The following is a 21137-nucleotide window of genomic DNA, read 5'->3' as shown; positions in this document are numbered from 1 at the left end:
TAGGTTGGTACAAGCAGCGGAAAATGGCAAAAACATAAATCATCTTTTCAAGGTGCATCTCTGAAGCTGTTTTCCTGTATCCATGCACCTTTCTTCTATTGATACCTGTAAGCCAGAAATAAACTGGGTTTTTAAGAAAAGAAGAATTAAAAGTCAAGACCAAGATAGCTTCTTTGCCTCCAGAAGCCTGTGGCAGGACTTTGGGAGGAGTGCTGCATGTCAGGGTGCCACCTATTCTCGGCAGCTGGAAGTGCTGTGGGAACCCTGCCCTAGGGTCGTGGCCAGCTTTTACCAGCCCCTCCCAGCACCTGGGGTCATTCAGCAAATTCTGATGAAGCTGTGACAACCTCTTAGCTGCTCTTACAGGTGCATTCGGTGCCATGCAGAAGCAACGTGCCCCAGTCATGCTTGGCCACTGTCACTACAGTCACTATTCTTGAGCCAGGACTCCGCGCAGTGCCTTGGGTGCCATTGTGGGACAACAAATCAGTAAAGCCTTTGCTGCTTCTGCATCCTGTCCAACACCAGCACCTCCTTCTCTCCAGCTCCATAACAGACGAAAGTACCCAGGTAACAGCCTGTCAGTCCTACTGGGTGATGATTCCTGAAATAACACCTTTTGCCACCCCTCCTTTGCCTGGAGTGGGTTTTTTTGTGAGCTCTAATCAACATAAGGACTAACCTGCACCATGGGAACACCTATTTAAAGAGATACATTTTAGCTGTTTCTTTTCGTAGCCAAAGTGCCTGGAGAAAGGCCAGGAGTGATTCTCAGACATCTCTGAACTGCTGTAGGAGAACCATGGGTAAAGGAGTCAGGGTAATGGCAGAAGATCAGTTTTATCTGGCTCACAGATTTACAGTCACTCTTTCCAGGAACACATTCCTAACTACTCCGGTTCAAAAAGTGCGTTTCTTTGTGCAGCCATCACTGCTTTCCAGCTCATTTTCTGATTTCTGTCCTGGCTTAAATATTTAAAGGAAGGATGCATCTTGGAAAGTCACTGCTGGAAAGCTGCAGCCTTCTTTCATGTCTCTCAAGGACTACCAAGGTACCAGAGACCAGAACACATGTTTTGCCTACTGCACTAAACATTCTGAATGTATTCTAAAAATGTTAATACATTATTGAAGGGCCTGGAATTTTTCCTTCAGGTGTGATGCCTTTAGGCCATTTCTGCTTCACACAGGATTGCAGGTAAGGGCTTGTTACACTGCCAGAAACATGCACTTAATGAAAAGTTATTCACTGTCTTATTATAGTCAATAAGAGAGCTCAGCAGTAACTCAGCTTTAATGTACCCTACTTTTTCCTCAAAAGCTTTGCTCTTTGCTCTTTGCTCTCACCCAGGGGTTGGGAGCCATACATCCCAGGCACTGCCTGCAGGGATCCAGTCAGTCCCAGTGGCCCAGTGAGATTGTGGGTTGCTTTGCACCAGGAAAGTTTAGTGGCACAAGCCCTTGTGCTTGGAGAAGCTCCTTATGGCTCTCAACAGTTTTGCAGAAGCTGGCTATAAGTTGGCTGCTCAGGTAATACCCCAGTGGAGTGTCCATCTCAGGGCTCCCTGGGTGACTTCATGTTTCCTTTCTGACTAGCTTTGTCATCAGTTGTGATGTGACTATTTCATTCTGATTGCATATTATTAGTTAAAATAGTCCCATACTGACTCACCTTTTCCTGAAGCCTCAAAGAACCAGCAGGCTCAGCTCTCAGGAAGGAGCTGATCAATACCTCTGGATAAGAGCTGGAGTTCTGCAGTATACTTGAATCAACATCAGGTTTCATTGGATTTCTCAATTTAGGTTTAACTTCAGGCAGTTTGAAGATGTTAAGGTACCAAAGGGCACATTCCCAGCTAGCTGCACTCAACACAAACACACAGGTTTTCTTGCTGGGTATTGGCAGGGTCTTGAGGTACAATGCACAATCAGGGCCTCAGAGTTCATGAAAAAAATTTCATTTGCAAGCAGATGGATCCACATGGTTTGCAGAAAGGAAGGATTTTGGGAGGGGGTCACTGGGCTGAGCTGTATGCCTGAACCATGCTATGTGCCTCAGACCTCACTGAACTGGCTGGGATGTGTGCTGTCCTCTCCCACCGCTGTCCTCACCACCTTGCAGGACAATGCCCATATTTTGACTCCTGAACGCGTGGCCTCAGCGTGGCCGGGCGCTGATCCCAGCTTCTCCAGCAAGCAGAGCGTGTTGTTCCGCCTGTCTGCTCGCAGCTTTTGCCTTTCTTCTGTCCTCCTGCTATTCTATCGCTACCATAAAATGCAGTTCTGACCTTTTTGTCCTCAGCAACCTATTCATTTAAAATACAAATGCTGTCCTCAAACAGCAGCCATTAATATGAGGCAGCAAATTCTTTTCTTTGTTCTTTATTGTTGATTTCCCCCCATTGGGAAACCGGGTGGCAGGAGAACTGCATAGCTGCAGGAGCAGCTTGCTAATTGCATACTTTCAAATACTAATTTGTATGGGTTGGTTTGGTTAAAAAGGGGAAAAGAAACAAGGCAGGGGGTGATAAAAAAATGTCAAGGTTATAAACTCCACAGAAGTTCTCCAGCTTGGAATTTTTATTAATTCTTTAAATGTAAATTGCAGGCTATGGCTGCACATCCATGCCTCCCGCGGAGTGCCAGGTAGTGTGGTGTAATTTGCCCTGCAGACCTTCAGTGCAGCAATCAACCCGAGGAACTGAGCTCTGCCCTGGGCTGCCCGGAGCAAGGCCGGCGAGGTGCCAGCCGAGAGCCATTCCCAATGCGGACATTGCTCCCAGCTGGCGCCTGGCTGGCTGTGGGCAGGAGCCAGCCCACCCCAAGTGGGGCCAGGCACATCTTTGCCTTTAGGGAGCTGGGGTTTGGAGCGCTATCGAGTCAGCCTTGTGTCCTTGTGATGGTCTAAGGGAAGAGGTGAAAGAAGGTACTCATCATGGAGTGACATTCTTTACTAAACCAAGAGGTATAGCTGAAAAAAAGGCAAGTCTTTGAGCACCTGTGCTGAGACTGCTGCTCAGAGGTTCCCCAACATGCAACGCCATACCTGCCAATGGTGGTGCTTACTAAACATGAACTGCAAGCTTTCAGTGTTTTGTAATGTGCCTGGATGATTTGTATTGGAAAAGAAAACAAGACTTATGGATATTCAGCTCTTTCAAGCCCTTGACTACCAGGTCCTGATAGGTTATTTGAGGTGGTTATTATTATTTTGAGGGGTTGCCTTTCCCCACTTTCAGTTTTTTTGCCATACTTGATGTCTTCGTTCAGATTTTTCCTTGCCACCAACTAATGTTTGCCATTTCTCTTTGTAAAAGGATATTTTTAGATGCTTTCTTCTGAGAAGCTCACAGAGCCCATGCAGAGTACTCATGCATAGTGGAGACATTTCTGCCTGCAGAAACCATCTCAGTTCCATTTGAACATTATTGTCACTTCACCTCCTTTTCTGTCTCTGTCCCTGTGCAGTCACTTGTTTGGAGAAGCTCCCTGTGCTCACCCTCAGTACCAGTACTGCCCTTGCACCAAGAACCATGGCAGCCAGCAGCCCCTGCTGCTTGCAAGGATGTTCTCCCAGCACAGCTGCTGCCCACACAAGGATGCCCCAAAATGTGAACGTGGGAGAAAAGCAGCCCTAGGGCCCTCTGTGCTGCTCCTGCATGAAGGATGTGACAGAAGCCAGTGTCAGGAAGGACCTTCCCAGGGCAGAGAGGGTTGGAGGGACAGGCAGGGCACAGGGATCTGGAATTCACTGTCACACTGAGCACAGCAGCCAGCATATCAGCAGCTAAAGATACTGGAGGGCTCCAAGGCTGTGAATGTGAGGGAGGCAAAGTCAAGGAAAAATTTTATTAACTGTGTTATTTTGTGTCTGTTTGCTCAGAACAGTAGCTTATCTCTGTTTGTTCACTCTCTTGTCACACAATGTGATACAGAGTCAAAATGGATTTTATTGTGTACCATTTGCATTTTTAAAAAATAGTCCTTCCCAGTGTATGCTCTAATAGGTCACTGTTATTATTTCCCTCTCTGCTTAATATAGTTATCATGGATGCATGGCAGCATGAAGGGGAAAAAAGTATGCGGAGGCACCAGCTCTCTCAAAAATAACTTGGATTTCATTGATGAGAAAAGGTCAGAATCCTTGGCCAAGTCCCACAGCTCAAGTGGGTTTGCAATGGAAAACTGCCATAACTGCAGCCTTGAGCAGCAACAAAACCAATATCTAATTATAACACATGCAAATGTTGTGTTGGCTGGGAACTGATACCTGAAGGTTTTTTCTCAGTTTATAAAAGGCAAAACAGCAGATCCCTTAACAGAAATCTAATTTTTTTTTAGTTTTGTGATGCTTAATATAACTGACCAGTTGAGCGTTTCCTCAATGGTAAGAGAAAGGAAGAGTCAGTAATCTTTATGGCTTATTATTAAAATAGTGTTTAATCAGTGAGTGGCAGGGAGAAAATTGCAGTGGAAGTGGTACTTAGCATCTTGTGAGTCACTGGGATAAACCCACTTGGTTGCAGCTAGTGAGGTCTGTAGCACCTCTGGTTTACAGACTGTGACCTTTACTGGCTCTGCACAATCACCAAGGGATCTCCTCCTGCCCCAAGCCTATTAGAAGTGGTCTTTGGTGGGCTCCAAAGCCTCATTTTATGCTTTGTGACAGCTTTCACATGTGCTGGAAAACAGAATCACAATGGTTTGGAGTTAGAAGGGACCTTAAAGAGCATTTGATTGCAACCCCTCTGCCACGAGCAGGGTCACTTCCCACTACACCAGGTTGCTCACAGTGCCATCCAACCTGAACCCTGAGCACTTCCAGGGATGGGAAGGTGGGTGGATTCAAAGCAGAGAGTTTGAGGTGCCATGTATTATTGGTTCTCAGCAGGCTTGTTCCACAGCAGCTAAGCTGTCACCAGCAGGCTGTGAGCTAGCACGTGTTTCCTGGGACTGGGGCTCCTGCAGCCACACAGTGGCTTCTGCCTCCACCCTGGGGCATCTACTGCTTGACGGGGGCCTGCTGGTAGAGGGCATGGGCTGCAAAGCCTCTGTCAGAACTGTGGAGAGTGGGAGGTGTGGTGGTATTACCATGTGAGCACTGCCAGCCATGAGGGCCCAGCTCCACACTGCTCCCAAGTAATGCCAGGGAAAGAAAACAAAAAGAAGACAAAGAGGACAACACTTTTCCCCTAAACTCTAGTTTTCTAGAAGCCCTCACACACTGCAGTCTTTTGGGAGAAAACTTCTTTGGACAGCACTTAGTATAACCCAACACCAGCATCCACCAACAGAGTGCAATTCTGCACCAATTTGAGAGGGGAAATTGGGAAGACACGTATCTCCATGGATTACAGATAATTAAAATAAAAATGTTTCTTCATTTTAATGAAGAAGCATTTATAACATTACAGAAATCGTACTAAAATGATGGTAACACTCATATTCTTTTGCCAGCAAAGCTATAGGCTTTCTTTGCTAAAAGTCACTCAGCAAAAAACCTAAAACCTTCCTTAACATAACATGGAAGCAAAATCCTTGCTTCCCCAGGTGAGGGAAACTTGGAGATTACCCATGTATGTCTGTTTTTCAGGATGCCTTCAGATAAGCTGCTCCTCAGAATAAGCTGCACTGCTAACACACTGCAGAAAAAAATATCAGTGCATGAATTGTAACATGAAGCAAGAAGTTATCACAGTTGTGGGCTCAAGTTTGAAGCTGGCATCCAGCTGGCAGAGACTGGATGATTATTAAATATGTCAACAGCCCCAGATGAATGCCAGGATAGCCTTGTGAACAGGAACTCCTGATGGTGTTTTTTTTCTTGTACTGTTGCTATTTTTGTTCTTTTTGATTTCTCTCTATTTTGGTGGTTACATAGAGGATAAAAAAAGACTGCTAGAGAAATCAAAGTCCTGGAAGGAAAAGAACAAGGATGCCAGCTAGTCACTCCTCCTTTGCCCCTGGCTAGTATAACTGCAGTGTATTTGATTTTTTCAAGTCACAGAGGGTTTAAACGACAGGTATGGTATGGCCTCAGCGTATGTCATCATCTGCTGGGTATTCAAGGATTTCTGAGGATTTAAGCTTGCCTGCTGTTTGAATACGGGATGAGCAGTGATTTCTGTTTTCTGGCATGTGTTGTGTTTCCCTGAGGGTGGAAAGGGAGACTGGAATTTAAAGTGATTCTCATTTATGTAGTATTCCCCTGTACAAAAGTGGGGAGTTTTCCAAAGCTGACTGGAGTGCAGTCATTTGTGGAGAACAACCCGTGGCTGCTACCTGGGTTACGTCGGCATGTAACAATACCTGTCTGCCCCATGAATGCCAGACAAAGCTGTCATAAATCTTGAAGGTCAGGCAGTAAAATTAATGGGAATTGCAGAGAGCAGGACCTTGTCAGCTTCATAATAGTGCTGTGGGTGGAAAAAAAAATTCTCATGGTTTTCTTCAGGCTTTAGGCAACCCACCTACTGATGCTCCGTGGCCATTATCCAATTATAAGTGCTTTTTGCTCAGAAGAATTCCGTCGTTACTGCCTTTAATGTGTCGGATGGTCACCAGAACGGAGCACAGGTAAGGGAGCAGACCCCGCTGCGGTCTGCGGCAGAAGCACCAGGGATCGTCTCCTCCTCTTGCCCGTCTCTGTGGAAGCTCTTTGCAGCGCTGCTTGCATTTTGTCATTTGCAATAATGCTTTGTCATTTCAGAGGTGACCGGGGCGCGCCGGGGCCCCGGCCTCTTCCCTCTTCTGCCTTGTCCAGCTGATCGCTATCAGCCAGAGGTGGGGCGTCCTGTTTATGTCCCCGAGCAGGACTGGGAGTGCTGGCCCGTCCCACCGGCACCGCCGCCGTCCCCGCTCCCTGGAGCGCTGCCGCCGGGGCCGCTCCGAGCAGCGCCGGGCCCGCGCTGATTGTCCGCAGTGCATTGTATTTACAGGGCCTTTCGGGGTTTCTGCCGGTCACCCGCCGCCACCGGGGAAATATTTTTATTCCCCCTCTGCCGCGTAACTTGGCTTCTGTTTTCTTGTTGTTGTTTTTTTCCTCCTGCCTTTGTAGATGTTGGCTGCGGCCAGGGCCAAGTCACGGGGCAGGCAGGATGTGCTGCATCTGCGGAGGTACAGGCATGCGAATAAATGACACGGATTTCTGCAGCTTCGCCGGGCTCTGGCAGGTGGGAATCTGTACCGAGAGCTGTCAGCTTGGCTCCTGGCACAGCCCTGCACCGCTTCATCCCCTCCTGACCCCCTGGCTGGGGGCTGCCCAGGGGCAGCATCCCTCCCAAAATGTCTGTGTTAGAGGTGTTTGATGGCACAGACCGGGGTTGCTTGTGTTGCAGGCTGGCTCTGGGCACGTTTATTTTGCACACACAGCTCCACATGAGCATTTTCAACCTCCTTAGGCAACTGCAAGCTGCATGTGTTGCTGTAACCTTATTCAGACTCCCTTGAATCGACCTCCCTGCTCCAGCCACACCAGCAGCTCTGGGGGCCTTCTCGAGGACCTGCTCTGCAGATCAAGGAATGGCCTCTTCTTGTAGCTCTCTAGGGAAAGAGGCTGATCAGGTCCAGGCAGCCATGCCCAGAAAGGGGCAAATGCTGAGGCTTCCTTGTCTCCTGTGGCTGGGGTCCCTTGTCACAGCCCACAGCTGCAGAGGTGACAGTGTCCCTGCTTGGACTTCTGTTCTTTTTAACTTCCCTTAAGCATTAGTTTAATCCCCTGCTTCTATGCCAAGAACACCTGGTTGATGCTCCTCAAGCTGTACAAGTACCTGTGCATCTTCCTGCCCCAGCAGGGCTGCCCTTGCAGCTGTAATGACCTCTCAGGGTCTCCAGGGTCTCTTCTGCAATCCTGGGGTGATCGCGGGATCCTGTCCTGACCACCATGTGCCACCAGCACCTCACACTAGATGAGGTGAATCTCTTCTTGTTTGTGTATCTGAAATAATGTTTTCTGATCTCCTACAGGTGTTACTCAGATAAAGCCCAAGCAGAGATTATGCAGCAGATTTGACCACACAGAGGCTTCACAAATTCTTGAGGTCCAGATGCAAGTTGCACCTGATACAAATGAAGGAAAGCTCTGATGAACAGCAGAGACAGAGAGCAAACATATTTTTTAAATGTATACACCTTGAGGTAATAATGTGAGAAATGTCTTCTACTAATCCAGGAAGAGATTGTGTGTGAATTTGCTACAGGAAATGCAGTGAGGAATACCCTTTCTTCCAGGTTAATGCCAGCCTAATGGATGGTTGTTTGGTTTTGATATTTTTTCACCTGTTTATGTACCTTGGCATGTGCTCTGAGCCTGGAGCTGGGCTGCATTTTGCACCTGCTAGAAGGGGTGCATATCCATGTCCACAGCAACTCAGTTCAGGGAAATTTCATTAATGTTTGCATTAGGAACCAACTTTATTCTTCTCAGAAATTTGTATACAGATCTGAAGGCCTTTTGCCAGCCCTCATTTCCAGATGGCTTAAAAGCCATGTTCTGTGCTAAATAACTGTATTTAATTTCTCTGTATAAGTCTGAGACAAGAGGTCAAAGAAAGAAATTACATCAGTGTGAGTAACCTGCTTGGTCAGGGGGAGCTCAGAGACATGGGCAGGGAGAGTATCCTCTGGGAAATGAAGAAATGAGCATGGGGATGCACATAAACACCTTCATCCATGCTTACAATCCCCCTAGACCTTTCAGCAGTCTGGCAAACTGTTTTTATGTATCTTCTACAGCCCAGAAAACGTCCAGGTAGTACTTGGAGATACCTAGAACTGCACATGGCATTGCAACAAAGCTTGAGCATGATGACATTTTTCTGGGCTACAGGACATGGTTGGGCTTAAGTGTACCTGTGAGTGCATCACACCAGTGATACATCACATCACATCAGTGATACATCAAGCAACCCAGCATTATTTTTGCTCCAAAGGACCCCTTAAAGTGATGGAGAAGTTAGGAGATGAGCTAGACACAGAGAGTGGCTCTCCTAATGCCTGCTGTAACACATTGGCCTCTTGGCCATGATAACATTTTCAGTATGCTTACAAGTTTCCCATATATAGTGTATTTCCCAGCATTTGAGCCTTGCTGAGGCATCACTGCCTTCCCTTGGAGCAATACAAGCCATTCGTGAAGTTTCTGTGCTGAACTGTGGGAATAGAGAGGCAAGAAGCTGTGACCCCTGGGTAAGAACATGCTTTGGAAACACCATCATCAAAAAATGAACACATCAGCCCAGAAGGCCCACAGACAGCTGATCCTCTCCAGCCTTATCAGAGAGAGAGCTCCTGTGGATGCTGAGGCAGCAGCCACCGGACATTTTTGAGATGTTTATTCTATCCTGTGTTGATATGAAGTCAATACGATAACTAAAAATAAAGATTAAAAAAAAAGTACACAGCAGCTATTTGTTCCTGAATTGTTATGTTTACCCATACCAGCCCAGATTTCCATTTAGGCAGGCCTGTAGTCCCAGATGTTCAGTCATTTTCAGCAACACGGTCATATCCCAGAAGATTTAGCCTGCTGGAGCAACTATATTAAACATGCCTGTAATTTTCCACTGTAACTGGAAGATTGCATTCCTCAGAGGTGAGCAATCACTGACTGGACAGGCCCCGTGCACATGTAGGCAGCACAGCTCTGAGTCCTCTGCAGCCTCTCACCAGGGCAGGAGGGCACAGCACTTCTGTAGCCCAACAAGGCTTGATCTGGGATGAGGAGGCTCCCATCAGCAGCACTCCCTAGGAGAGGTGGCCATGCAGCTGGACATCCCTGGCCAGTTGCTGCTGCAGGGATGGATGTTGCTGGGCCTGAAGGTGGCTTCTCTGCTGGCCCTCCTGGCACTCAGAGCTGTAGGCTTTTTGCATCACCTCTGTTGAGGTGATCCAAAGAGAAAAATGGCCTTTAACTGAATAAAAACAGATGTTTCACCCAATCACCTCCTGCTTCCTGATGAATGGGCTGGGCAGAGGCACCCATCACAAGGTCCTGCACAGCTGCGGAGTCTCACCCTGCTTCCAGGTACTGGTGTAAGGCCACTTCTCTGGGGAAGGATGGGGCATGTCTCTGAGTACAGCCTCCTCTAAGAACCCAGCTTCAGGTCAGTGAGAACTAATGGACAGATCTGTGTGGTTTATTCTGCTTTCTTCTACAGGTAGCAGTGGTGGCAGAGGACAGTGGAGAAAGCCACAGCAGCTTAGTGCCTGTTCCTGACAATACTTATGGCACAGGATTTGCCTTGGAGAGTGCAAGGAGTCATTGAAATCCAGCTGGAGCCAGGTGTTCCCTTCTCTGTGCCAAAGCATCTGCTGAGAGTTCATGAGCCAGAGAGTGGAGTGCTCATGTCCACCAGAAGGAGAGAAAGAGGTGTCCTGTGAGTGCCTTGGAGGAACACAGGTTTGGATGCTGCTGTGCTGGAGGGGCTGTATTGCCCTCATAGCCAGGGTCAGTGTTGTGGTGGCAGCTGGTTCCAACACACCTGCCTTACCTCCTCCAGCCGAGCACAGGTTACCAACATGACTCACTCCTGCAGTGCTGACAGACAACCAGGAACACAGGGGCTCTGGCAGGCAGCTTAGCCCCTATCACTGATCCCTGGCCACTGCTTACATCTGGCCTCCAGCCTTGGAGAAAGGAAGACTCCACCATGCTTCCTTCAGCAGCAGAGAGGTAGTTGTTCTTTTGGTGCCGGTAAGGCATAAGGACATCTCTAGGGAGAACTGTGGAAATTCCCATCTTTAGTTCCTGAAAATCCAGCACTCACCTCTTGACAGGAGCAGAATGATCCAGAAAGGGCAGCCTGGCCTCAGCTGCCAGCTTTGCCTGTATCAGTGGGGCAATTCTGGAAGAAAAGACCCCTAACTTTGATTATGACTGGGTTGGTTTTCCTGCCACTGATTTTTGTCACACAGAAGGATTGGTCAAGGCATTGCTGCTCCTGGAATCATCAAGCAATGTATCTGCTCTTCAGGTGGGCAGAGCCAGACATCCTCTTCTCAGTCACATAACAGAGGGGAGTAAACAGATAAATCAGGCAGGCTGCTTCCATTAACTCACTGAGCTGCAAAGACTTAGTGTCCAAAGCAGCTTTTCCTGCTAAGGAGGGCCTGGCTGGCCATCTTGTGATCTCATGTGAATAGAGGGATAGAGCAAAGGTCTAGAGGGTAAGTCCTGTGAGAAATGGCTAAGGGAGCTTGATTGTTCAGCCTGGAGAGAAGGAAGCTCAGAGACCTCTCTCTCTACAGCCACCTGAAAGGAGACAAGACAAGACAAGAGGACATAGTCTCAAGCTGTGCCAGGTTCAGGTTGGACATCAGGATGAATTCCTTCATAGGAAGGATATTAAACACTGTAATGGACTGCTCAGGGAGCTGGTGGAGTCACCATCCCTGGAGGTGTTCAAGAAACATGTGGACATGGCACTTAGAGCCATGGTCTAGCTAATCAGCTGGTGATTGGTCAAAGCTTGAATTCAATGATATCAGAGGTTTTTTCCAACCCAACCGATTCTGTGATTCTTTGATATCCAGCTCACCTGCTCCTGGTAGTGGGACACTTCTTCCAGCCAAAATCCTCTGACAGAAGTTTCTCATGGGCAGATTTGCCCCACAGAAGTTAACCCTTTTCCTTCATAAAACCATCAGTGCCCTCCTCCAAGGCCAGGACAGGAGTCAGACAAGATGCATAAGCAGCACTGCCGACAAAGCCATCCTGGTTTCCTACAGTTCTCGAGCTGGCTGGGACAGTGGGATCACACCCTCCAGCTTCCACAAGGTCACATGAATCAACTAGCCATTGCCAATGTATTTTTAGTGGCATTAAAATAGAATGAAGGTAAAAATATGTCAAGCAGGTAAACACACAGTTTCAAATCAAAACAGAGCTATTGGAGGCTCTTGGTCACTGAGGGCCTCATAGGAGAGCCTGTCCCTTCAGTCTCCTCCAGCAGGGAGATGGGTGCTGCCGTAGTCACTGATTAACCACCCACCCAGGGAGCTGCTGCCCACACTGTGGATTATGTCTTGACCCCCTGGCCACTAATTTCTGATGCTTGACTTCACTCTGCAGTGTTTTTGTAGACCTTTTGCTGAAGCATTTGTTTCCCACAGCTTTTTGTTTCCCCTTAGTAGCTTCAAAGGTAGGGAACAAACCTTATTTCTTGCTTCTTATAAGTACCTGCTCTGCACCTCAGCCTTCAAGCCTGTGTGGAGGCAAGGATCTGGTCAGCTTTGAAAATATTTAGGTACAGTTCCCCTTCTTATATGAAGAGCTTATAAACTTCCCAAAACTAGAGGTGAAATGGGATTTTTTTGAGCCATCCATGCTACCTCTCTTTCTACCACATGTTGCATTTTATCTCCCAACCAGAGAGGAAAATATCCCCCATGGCAGCTTCTCCTCACCCAGTGCAATCTTTGCTTGTGCTCTTTAGTGCAGGCATGAAGACCCTGCTGCCATTGGCAACAACAGTAACAGGAGAAGATGTTGAAATCATATTATATTTATTACATACATGAGATACAAAAACAAATTACCAAAATAGTATCTTTTTTTTTTTGTGAGTCCACAGGACCTTGAAAGAAAAAATACATACGTAAAGTGGATTGATAGACCAGTGACTTTTCTGGTGTTGTATGTCTTCTTTCCCCTCACACTCATGAACAAAATACACTCTATGAAATGTGGTTTAAAGATGCTTTACAGAAAATATATATTTTAGTGCTGAAAACTGCAGTAAACTGTGCTATATTTCATACTGGTGTTAATGAGGAAGTATAATGGCTGTATATATTGCAAACAATAACATAGAAGAAAACAAATAAAATGTTCAGTTTTAAATACTAACATAAAAATAAAATAAACTCCAGGCCCACCATGAATCGCTGGGTTGTGATATGTGAATGCAAGTCCTTTCCATTCTCTGCATCCACTCCTTTTCCTGCAGTCAGAGATTTTCTCCTCCGGCAAACTGCATTTTTATCTCAAAGTCTCTTTTCCTTGCTCTATTTGCAAAGTCTTGCTGGAGTCCTGCCCACGGGGTCCAAGTGCTGGTCTGAAGCTGGGACTTCAGTGCAAATACTCTATCTTTCAGATTGCATCCTCAGATATTCTGAGTGGCCAGTGCCAGGCTGGCCATTCCCTTTATACTGTTAACGCTGTCCAATTGCGGGGGGTCTTCAGGAGTGCTCCTGTTTCAGGGAGTTTTTTTCACGTGCCACCTTCAAATTCTTCTTTCCCCAACACAATTAGACTTCCCGCACCGTGAAGTGGCAGGTAGTAAAGTGCTTTATACAATGAAATATTTACACTAGGGCTAGGTTCATTTTTTAACACTTCAAGCTCAGAGACGCTGCACCCTCTGCAGCTGGCTCTTCTCTGCAGCCAAGCAGTGGGCGGAGAGCTGGCCTCTGCCCTGCATCCCCCCTGTGCCAAGGCAGAGGGATTCAATTCACTCCAGCAGCTCTCTCCTCAACAGCATCAGCAGAGAATCTAGCCCCTGAAACCTTCAGCAGGGCAAACAGGTTACAATCAAGTGGCACCCAATTCTCTTTGACGGGTGCCAGCTCCTAACCTGCAAGGGGGTGTTTCTAAAGAGTGGTTCTCACTGCTACGCTGGTGCCAGCACCTACCCACTGCTGTGGCCACTGCCTTCCCCACAGCATCCTCTGGGAGCCCCTGGAAGTCACTCAGGATCCACACTAGTAGTACTGGCAGTGTTTTCCTTCTCAGCAGTAGCTCTTCTAGGATGGCAATTTAGTCTTGGGTGAGCAGTGGCTTCATGGGAGTTGCTCCAACATTGCACTGGAGCGAGACAAGAATCCACCACCTTTCCTTATGTTTCCCTCAACATTACGATAAGCAGGGCTCAGGGTGAGGCCCTGACAAGGAAGCTATAGGCAAGTGAAAGAACATTGGCCAGAAAGAGTTAAATTAGACAGTGCCTACAACTCTGAATGCCTCACTACATGTGTGTTGGCACTATTTTCTTACATTCCAGTTTTCATGCTAGAGGTCTTCGCTCTGTGGGGGCTGTTGTATTTTGTGCATAAAGAAATGCCATTGGCAGTTGCACACCACTAGTTGCAGTCTCTTTTCAAAATCTCCAAGACCTTTCTTCCAAGAGCCGACTTCCACTGATGGACAAAACTTTTCATGTTGACAATGAGTCTGCCTGTTCGGACGTCCTCATGTCCTGCCACAAGATACTCCAAGCCTGCAAACCAGCAAAGCGGTCAGGGACTGCACAGTACCATGCTTAAGAGGCCTATTGAGCTGCAAAGTCAGCCTGGATATCTAGTCCCATGTAAAAAAGCACTTACACAAAGGAATATTTATATATATTGACTCTCACATATATCTGTATATCTATAGCTTCATCTGTATCTATGGCAAAACGACCCCTGTGGCTTCCTGTCAGTGAGATGCAGCACTCAAAACGTGATTTTGTTAGTTTCTACATATAAATGAAAGCTGAACTCTGGGGGCAGCACTGCAAGTTTTTATACCTTTTCTGGGAATTGCTATTACCTTCATTTGGCAGCCATCTGCCTCCTCCCTGAATAAATCTGGGCCTGGAAATCAGTTCAGCAAATTCAAGGAATGGAACAGTGCAGGATAGTCCAGTGCTTGGTATCTTGCTTGGAGTGGCCAGCGGCCCCTTGGAGGCAAAGGCATGCCAGACCCCAGTGAGAGGCAACACTAAATGTGCTGGCACCAGTACCCTAAAAGAGCCTGAAGGAGTGGCTGTCACACTGAAAAAAACCTGCTAATTTCTGCCTCTGCCAGATGTTTTGGAGACATGACAGCAGGGTCTGACAAGAAGGTCTGACTGGTTGTCCAGAAACAGATAGAAAGGTCTGGAGTGTGTCCCTGTAGTGCCCTGCTGCAGGTCTTTCCTCAGGCATCCAGGTCTGTGCTTGACCCTCAGGACACAACTCAAAAGAGTGCTTGGAACCGGGTAACTAATGATAAACAGGGAGATAGAGCAAAGCCTTTGGCTTGAATTAGCTAAAGAAACACTGCCACAGATCCAAAGAGCCTAAATGGGCCACAAATGTGCCATAAATGGGGATAATAAGGAGGATAATCCCTTTCATGGCAGGAGAAGCTCCCTGCCAGAGTCAGCATCCCACTGCAGCACATTTAGGATATAGCCAGCATTGGACTCCTCCTGTACCCACTCCTTCTTGCACCAGTCAGGGGAGCACAATGCGCTGGTGCAAGCCAGGAATGGGAGATGGGCCTTCCCTGGTGCTCTCAGTCATCCTGCTCCATCCTGGCTGCAGCTTGTGCTGTCTTGGGTTTTCATTTTGCAGTCCAGAATAAAGGGAGGGTACCTCCCAAAGTCAGAGGTCAAGCAATACAATTCGCTTTCTACTTTATCCGAGTTTTTGGGCATGCACATCCTCTCTTCTGCCAATTAAACACAGCATAAGTGTGTGGCAGCATTGTCCTTCACAAGGCATTAATTTTGGCCAAGTCAATCTTACTGTTACAAACATCACTTTTCAAGGGTTCCTAGATTTATTTTCCTCGAGACAGAAATGTGGTATGCACACTCAGAGAGCAAGCAAATATTGCCATGGTTGCTGACTGTGTAGGGCTTTCTAGATTTTCAGCCTGATGCTACAGAACTGTAAAATTAAAATGAATCAAATGACTGAGATGCCACAAGCCAGGACTTGAGGCTGTGCAGTTTGCCCTGGCAGGCTGCTCTCTGCCTCTCTGTGACTGCTTGGCAGAGCTGTGGAAGGGATGGGCTCCTCTTACCTTGAAAACAAGGTTTAAATCTTGCAGCTCAGTGTCTCCCCAGAAGCAGAATCTGCCTCTGTGCATGTGTGGAGCAGAAGGTGTGCAAGCGTGGTGAAAGGGTTCCCCTTGTAGGAACTTAAGCATGTTTTTCATCTGAAAATAGCCCACAGAGATTTGATAAATGCTTGGAGTTTTTTTTTCTTGTCAGAATCTTCAAGAGCCTACTCTACTTTCGGTATCCCTTTAGTTCTGTAAAATAGTATAAAAACACATCTGCCTTACTTTTATGTTTATCTTTGATCTCCTCTAGGTTTTTGAAGATGTGATTTTCATTATAGCTGTATGTCAGAAAATTGTTTTATGTCAGCTTGCCTTTTCATCCATCTGGTTATGGTTTATTCACCTGTAGGCCATAAGCTCTTACTGTCACAGAGGGTTGAATCTGCTGATATTTTATTGCAAGCCACTCAGAAGTGAATGTGGTAGCTAAAGAAAATAATGAATTAAAAAAAAATCTGGGATCCTTTTTTCCCTCTTTGACATTATTGAATCTCAGAGATTCACTCAACGGATGTTTTCAAGTTTCCTATTAGCAACAAATTTCATGACTTCTCTTCAACATGAAGGCTGAGATTAATTTATACTCATGGGACCAGCAGCTGCATTTCAAAACAATACCAAGTTTCACAGCATTAATCATGAGAGCTGGCAAGGAAGTAACAAGGGAGTTGCACCTGATGTGTCAGACACCTGGACTGTAACTAAAGACAGTTGCATCTCCACCTTTCTGCTGTTATCTAAGAGACCTCCATTGGTTCTGTGATTAATGCTGTCTTTTCATCAGTTGGGGAAAATCAGCGAAGCACCTCTGATGTTAGTCGAGTGGCAAAGCTGGGTCTCAGGTGTGAGGCTACCCTGCAGGCTCAGCTTTGGACAGCTTCCATTGCATTCCTTCAGGTTCATACTAAGGCAGCTGCATCTGGGCTTTCTTGATTGTGTTTTCATTGCATATGGAAAAATAAAACAGCTATATATAAAACATTTGATTAGTGATTTATGGTGTTCCAGCAATATCCAAAGTCTTACTGCACTTAAACAGTAGAGCCCTGCCTAATGCTGCTGGTTCATCTGACCTTTGCACCTGACAAGACTTCCTAGCTACAGCTGTGCTTGCCTTGGAAACCAGACAGTCACTCCTGTGGACATGAAAGAAGACTGCAAACACCTCATCAGTGAATAACCTTTCTGCACAACCCAGCCTCACAGACAGCCCTGTACCCCCTCCTTCCTAGTGCTGCACATGAAAGGGACCTCTCAGCACCTACATCAATGCTTCCATTGCCAATTTCCCAGAGGTGTATACACCTTATGGAAAGAAAGCCCTTTATCTGAATAAGCTGGTAGCTGCTCATTTATCTTGGAGTACTAAAGAGAGGTGTGTCAGCTGGAGCTCAGTTTTGCTCTGTGGAAGAAACCCCTGAATCTGCATGTCCTTGTCCATACTGGAGACTGCATGCCCAGTTTAGCCACCACTGGTTATACTCCATTTCAGTGAAAGAAGATGGGAAGAAACCGTGGAGCTCTCTCCTCACTGCATATGAAAATTTCCTCCAAATCTTGAAGATGTAAAGTTGTGTTACTTACAAAGAGAAATCTTCCCTTGAGTTTAGATTAGAACTTTAGTGCAGTATCACAACTCAAATTAGATTTAAATGTGTTTTTATGGATTCAAATTAGCTTTAGTTTTGAAAGATATATCATGCAGCTGGGGCGTGATGTGCACCTCCCTTCCTCTGGGAACAGAGACTGGTAAAACTGAAAGCCTGTTGCTGTGCTACATAAAGTGAACTGTATGTTTCAAAGTCCATAGGATGAACCAAGTTTTTCTCTGTGAAATTTCAATTTGATGGGGATTGCTGTTGGAATCCAAGTGGTGTAACAGCCAATAATTTTTAATCAGCACTGGGCTGCAATCTCAGCTCACTGGTATGAGGGGACAGAGGTGCAGGAAGGAAATCTGTGTATATGTGGTGGGGATATACTGTTCAGGGACTCAAACTTACCAGGATTGAGAATGGGACAAGTACAGCCTCTGTTAGTCCAGGATTCAGGGTAGAGTGTCCTCTTGCCCCGGAGGATCTTCAGCTTTGTAGATTTCAAGACTTTCTTGATCTTCACACTGACTTCTGCATGGGAGCCCTTGTCATGAGCTGATAAGATCTTTGTCTTGATCACTGGGAACACAGGAGTTCAAAACCAGGAATATACAGACAATTTACAGGGCTCTCTTTTTTTCCCTGGTCTAGTGCTGGTGTCTGGATGAAGCAGTGAGGACAGTTGCTTTGCCACAGTGGAGTTAGCCCAGTGCTCCTTGCTGGGGAGCCCAGGATCAGAGCAGGCACTGGGGAGCACATACATCCCCACACCCATGGGCAGAAATGCTGTCAGTTGTTTTGGCCACGGCCCCTGGAACTGCCATGAGGGCATGAGGTCCCATTTCCCCCCAGAGCTCAGCAAACCTTTTGTGTTCCTTAGCACTTTTGGAAATCAATTTGATTTAGGGATGGACCTGGAGGCTTTGCTGGCCTCAGCCTCATCCCACCCTGGTGGCAGTCCTGCTGCTTTGCAGAATGGCCAAATCCGAACTCAGTGGAGAAGAGTGAGACATTGGTGGGGACTGGGGCAATTCAGGGAGTACTTTGAGCTCACCATACCCACAGGCACATTTCTACCACCTGACATTCCACTGCTGAGCCCCTGCATGGTGGAGGTTCAGGGCTCAGCTCCTCCACCCCACCTGTACTGGTATCCCCATACAGTGGTGCTTTATTCAGCACGAACTTTGGGAAGCCTCTCACAGTGTGGCCTCCTGGAGCTCATGATGAGCCCCCTAATTCATCTGTCTCTCTAGTTTAGCTGACACCTTCACATGTTGACTGATGAAAGGAGGGGAAGCCTGAGTGCACTTTAGATAAGATTTATGAACTTGGAGATTTTGTGACTTTTTTTTTCCTTTCAGTTTCTTATCTTTTGCAAGATTAAACACGGTTACTATTGTGGCTGGGAAGCAAAACAGAGCAGAATCAAATTTTTTCCTAATATCACTAAGCCAGGGATACATTTCAACAACTGGCAGCCCCTTGAACTCCACTTGTGGGCTGCTCTGCAGCCTGCAGAGGTATGGGCTATCTCTCTGTGCATTTTCAACTTCAGTGTGAGATGAAACAGGTGCAAGAGACCCCTGCAAGAGATTCCTTGCAAAGGAAGGGAGTGCTGCACAGAGCATTCCTTGCTCTGCCACAGTATGAAGTTCATTGGCATACACCAGGGAAGTCTTGTGACAACTTGACACAAAGTGCCTCTTCTCATTCATTTATATCTAAGAGACACCTAGACACATACATCATCCCATTGCAACAGCTGAACTTTGTTGACAGGGGAAGATTCCCAGTAGCTGCTGGAATTATTTCATCCATGGAGTGGTGATCATGGTCCCTCCTTACTTTCAGTCTCAGATCACTCAGATACAGCCAGTTCTAGATTCCAATTAGGGCACCTTGTCTACAGACAGAGTTTCAGTGACCCATTTTTGGTAAGAGTGGTTTATAGTCCGTCTTGGACCTAAACAACCTCCCAAGGACACTCCCAGCTCTTGTTTTCCCATGATTTTTGTACAACGGTGTTTTGCTTGAGAGCAAGACAGAGGGGTAACAGAACAAGATGCTTCACCCACCTTGACTTGGAATCATGATAGCTATAAAGGTTGGTTGATGATCTGCCTTTAGACAAGAGTATCCTGTGGGTTTGCCAGGATGGAGTGGTGCACACACAGCACCTCTCGTGTTTTATATACACTTTAGCACTGACTTGTAGCACCTCCCTTTACAGCCCCCTCACCCACAACTCACCATAGGTGTACTTCATCCCGCAGAAGACCTTGGGATTCCCTAAAACTTGCTCTTTACATTCGCATTTACCTGGGGAAAAAGAAGGAAGCAAATGGCTGTGAATTGTGCTCTTAAGACAGGAGCATTTGCAGGCAGAGACTGGGAACTGCCAGAGGTTTTTCAAATGGTCCACAAGCCTCCTGCAAAAAAAAGGAATTTGCAACTGTTTTCAGATTGAGAGCGAATACAGACTCTTAGTCCAAGGGCAATTACTCCTTGTTTACAATAAGAAGAGAAGGAAAACAAAGGCCTTATTATTTTGCCTTGGGATGCAAATAACATGCGTATCTTTCCCTGTGGTATTTTCCACACCGTAATGTACCAGACAAAAATTTAAAAGGAAACGTTGCAGAGGTTAAGGCAGATTAATGACTTCCGTGATCTTAGAACAAAGAATAACATGATATACTTATTTACGTTTAAAATGAAATCTCCTAGACAAATGATGGAGCTTTCCCCTCAATTAACTCAATTATTGTATCTTCAAGATGTTATCAAGCCGCTCTCTGAAAATGGAGGAAATGACGATTGCCTGCTTGCATGCAGCAGCTACAAGGGAGGACAGCTTGATGCTGCCCCACGGGGCCAGCCTGCCTTGCACCAGCCTTCATGTAGCACCCACCTCCCACAGGCTGGGAACACAGGAGGAAAATGACTTCTCCAGCTGCATGCTAGACCATCTCAAATTGCATCATAAGCTGCAAGTGATGCCAAAACTGTTGTGGGTATCGGGGAAATAAATTCTGAGTTAGAAATCCCTTAATTGCCTGCCACTGAAGTGGCAAACCCCACCCTTTAAATAAAGTTGCTGGTTTGTTGAGTTTTAGGGAATATAAGGATACCTTTAAAACATGATGGTCAAGTAAAATGTGAGGGCATTCAGCCTTGAAATTCAGAGCTGGAACTGCAAATTCTTGCCTTACAACACCTAAATGCTGGGTACAGGTGTTCCCAGCTGCATGGAGCATCTGCCTAATGGGTTTGCACAAGCTTGCATTGATGGGATGAGCCATAAGGCTCCTCTGGCTCTTGGAGGGGAAGGAGGTTGTCACAAGGACATTCCTCCACATGTTAGTGGGGGAATGTCTCTTTCCCCCTGCAACTGCCAGGGTGCTAACTACAAGTCAGTGCAGAAGACGAGGTCTGCAGTGGCTGCTGGCGGGAGGGATTGGGCAGGTGGAACACGTGCAAAGCCGCAGTCCTACCAGAGTGCCGGAGTGCTGAGAAGCCCTGCTCATCCTCCCAGCCCCAGGTGGGCTCGCTCTCATTGAGCACTGCCTGGAAAGGAGGTGCTTCATTGTGCCAGGTCACATCTGAGCTGTTGGGGGGAAAGGAAGATGATTAGCTTTCTTCCAGGAGCCAGTGGAAGGGAGGGCCACTAGCAGCCCATCCTCCAGACACAATGTGACTGTGTGTCTTGATGACGGTAAATGCAA

General features: G+C 46.7%; 1 protein-coding gene and 1 long non-coding RNA gene across 3 annotated transcripts in view; one reads left to right on the top strand and one right to left on the bottom strand.

The window, feature by feature from the left end:
* Nucleotides 1-6451: 6451 nt before the first annotated feature.
* Nucleotides 6452-9955, top strand: LOC131591875 (uncharacterized). The gene is made up of 3 exons (XR_009280477.1): nucleotides 6452-7172; nucleotides 7966-8136; nucleotides 9064-9955. It is a non-coding gene; the product is annotated as an uncharacterized LOC131591875 (long non-coding RNA).
* A 2532-nt stretch (nucleotides 9956-12487) lies between these two features.
* Nucleotides 12488-21137, bottom strand: part of LOC131591886 (netrin-4-like) — a 47009-nt gene continuing 38359 nt past the window's right edge. For both annotated transcript variants that reach the window (XM_058862995.1, XM_058862996.1), the window contains exons 7-10: nucleotides 20907-21019; nucleotides 19663-19731; nucleotides 17818-17988; nucleotides 12488-14216 (exon numbers count right to left, since the gene is read on the bottom strand). In XM_058862995.1, the coding sequence (XP_058718978.1) occupies nucleotides 14080-14216; nucleotides 17818-17988; nucleotides 19663-19731; nucleotides 20907-21019 (490 nt within the window). In that variant the 3' untranslated portion in view covers nucleotides 12488-14079. The remainder of the gene's footprint in view (nucleotides 14217-17817; nucleotides 17989-19662; nucleotides 19732-20906; nucleotides 21020-21137) is intronic.

The sequence above is a fragment of the Poecile atricapillus genome, chromosome W (genome assembly GCF_030490865.1).
Source record: "Poecile atricapillus isolate bPoeAtr1 chromosome W, bPoeAtr1.hap1, whole genome shotgun sequence".
Lineage (NCBI taxonomy): Eukaryota > Metazoa > Chordata > Aves > Passeriformes > Paridae > Poecile > Poecile atricapillus.
This window is presented reverse-complemented; position numbering and strand designations above follow the sequence as displayed.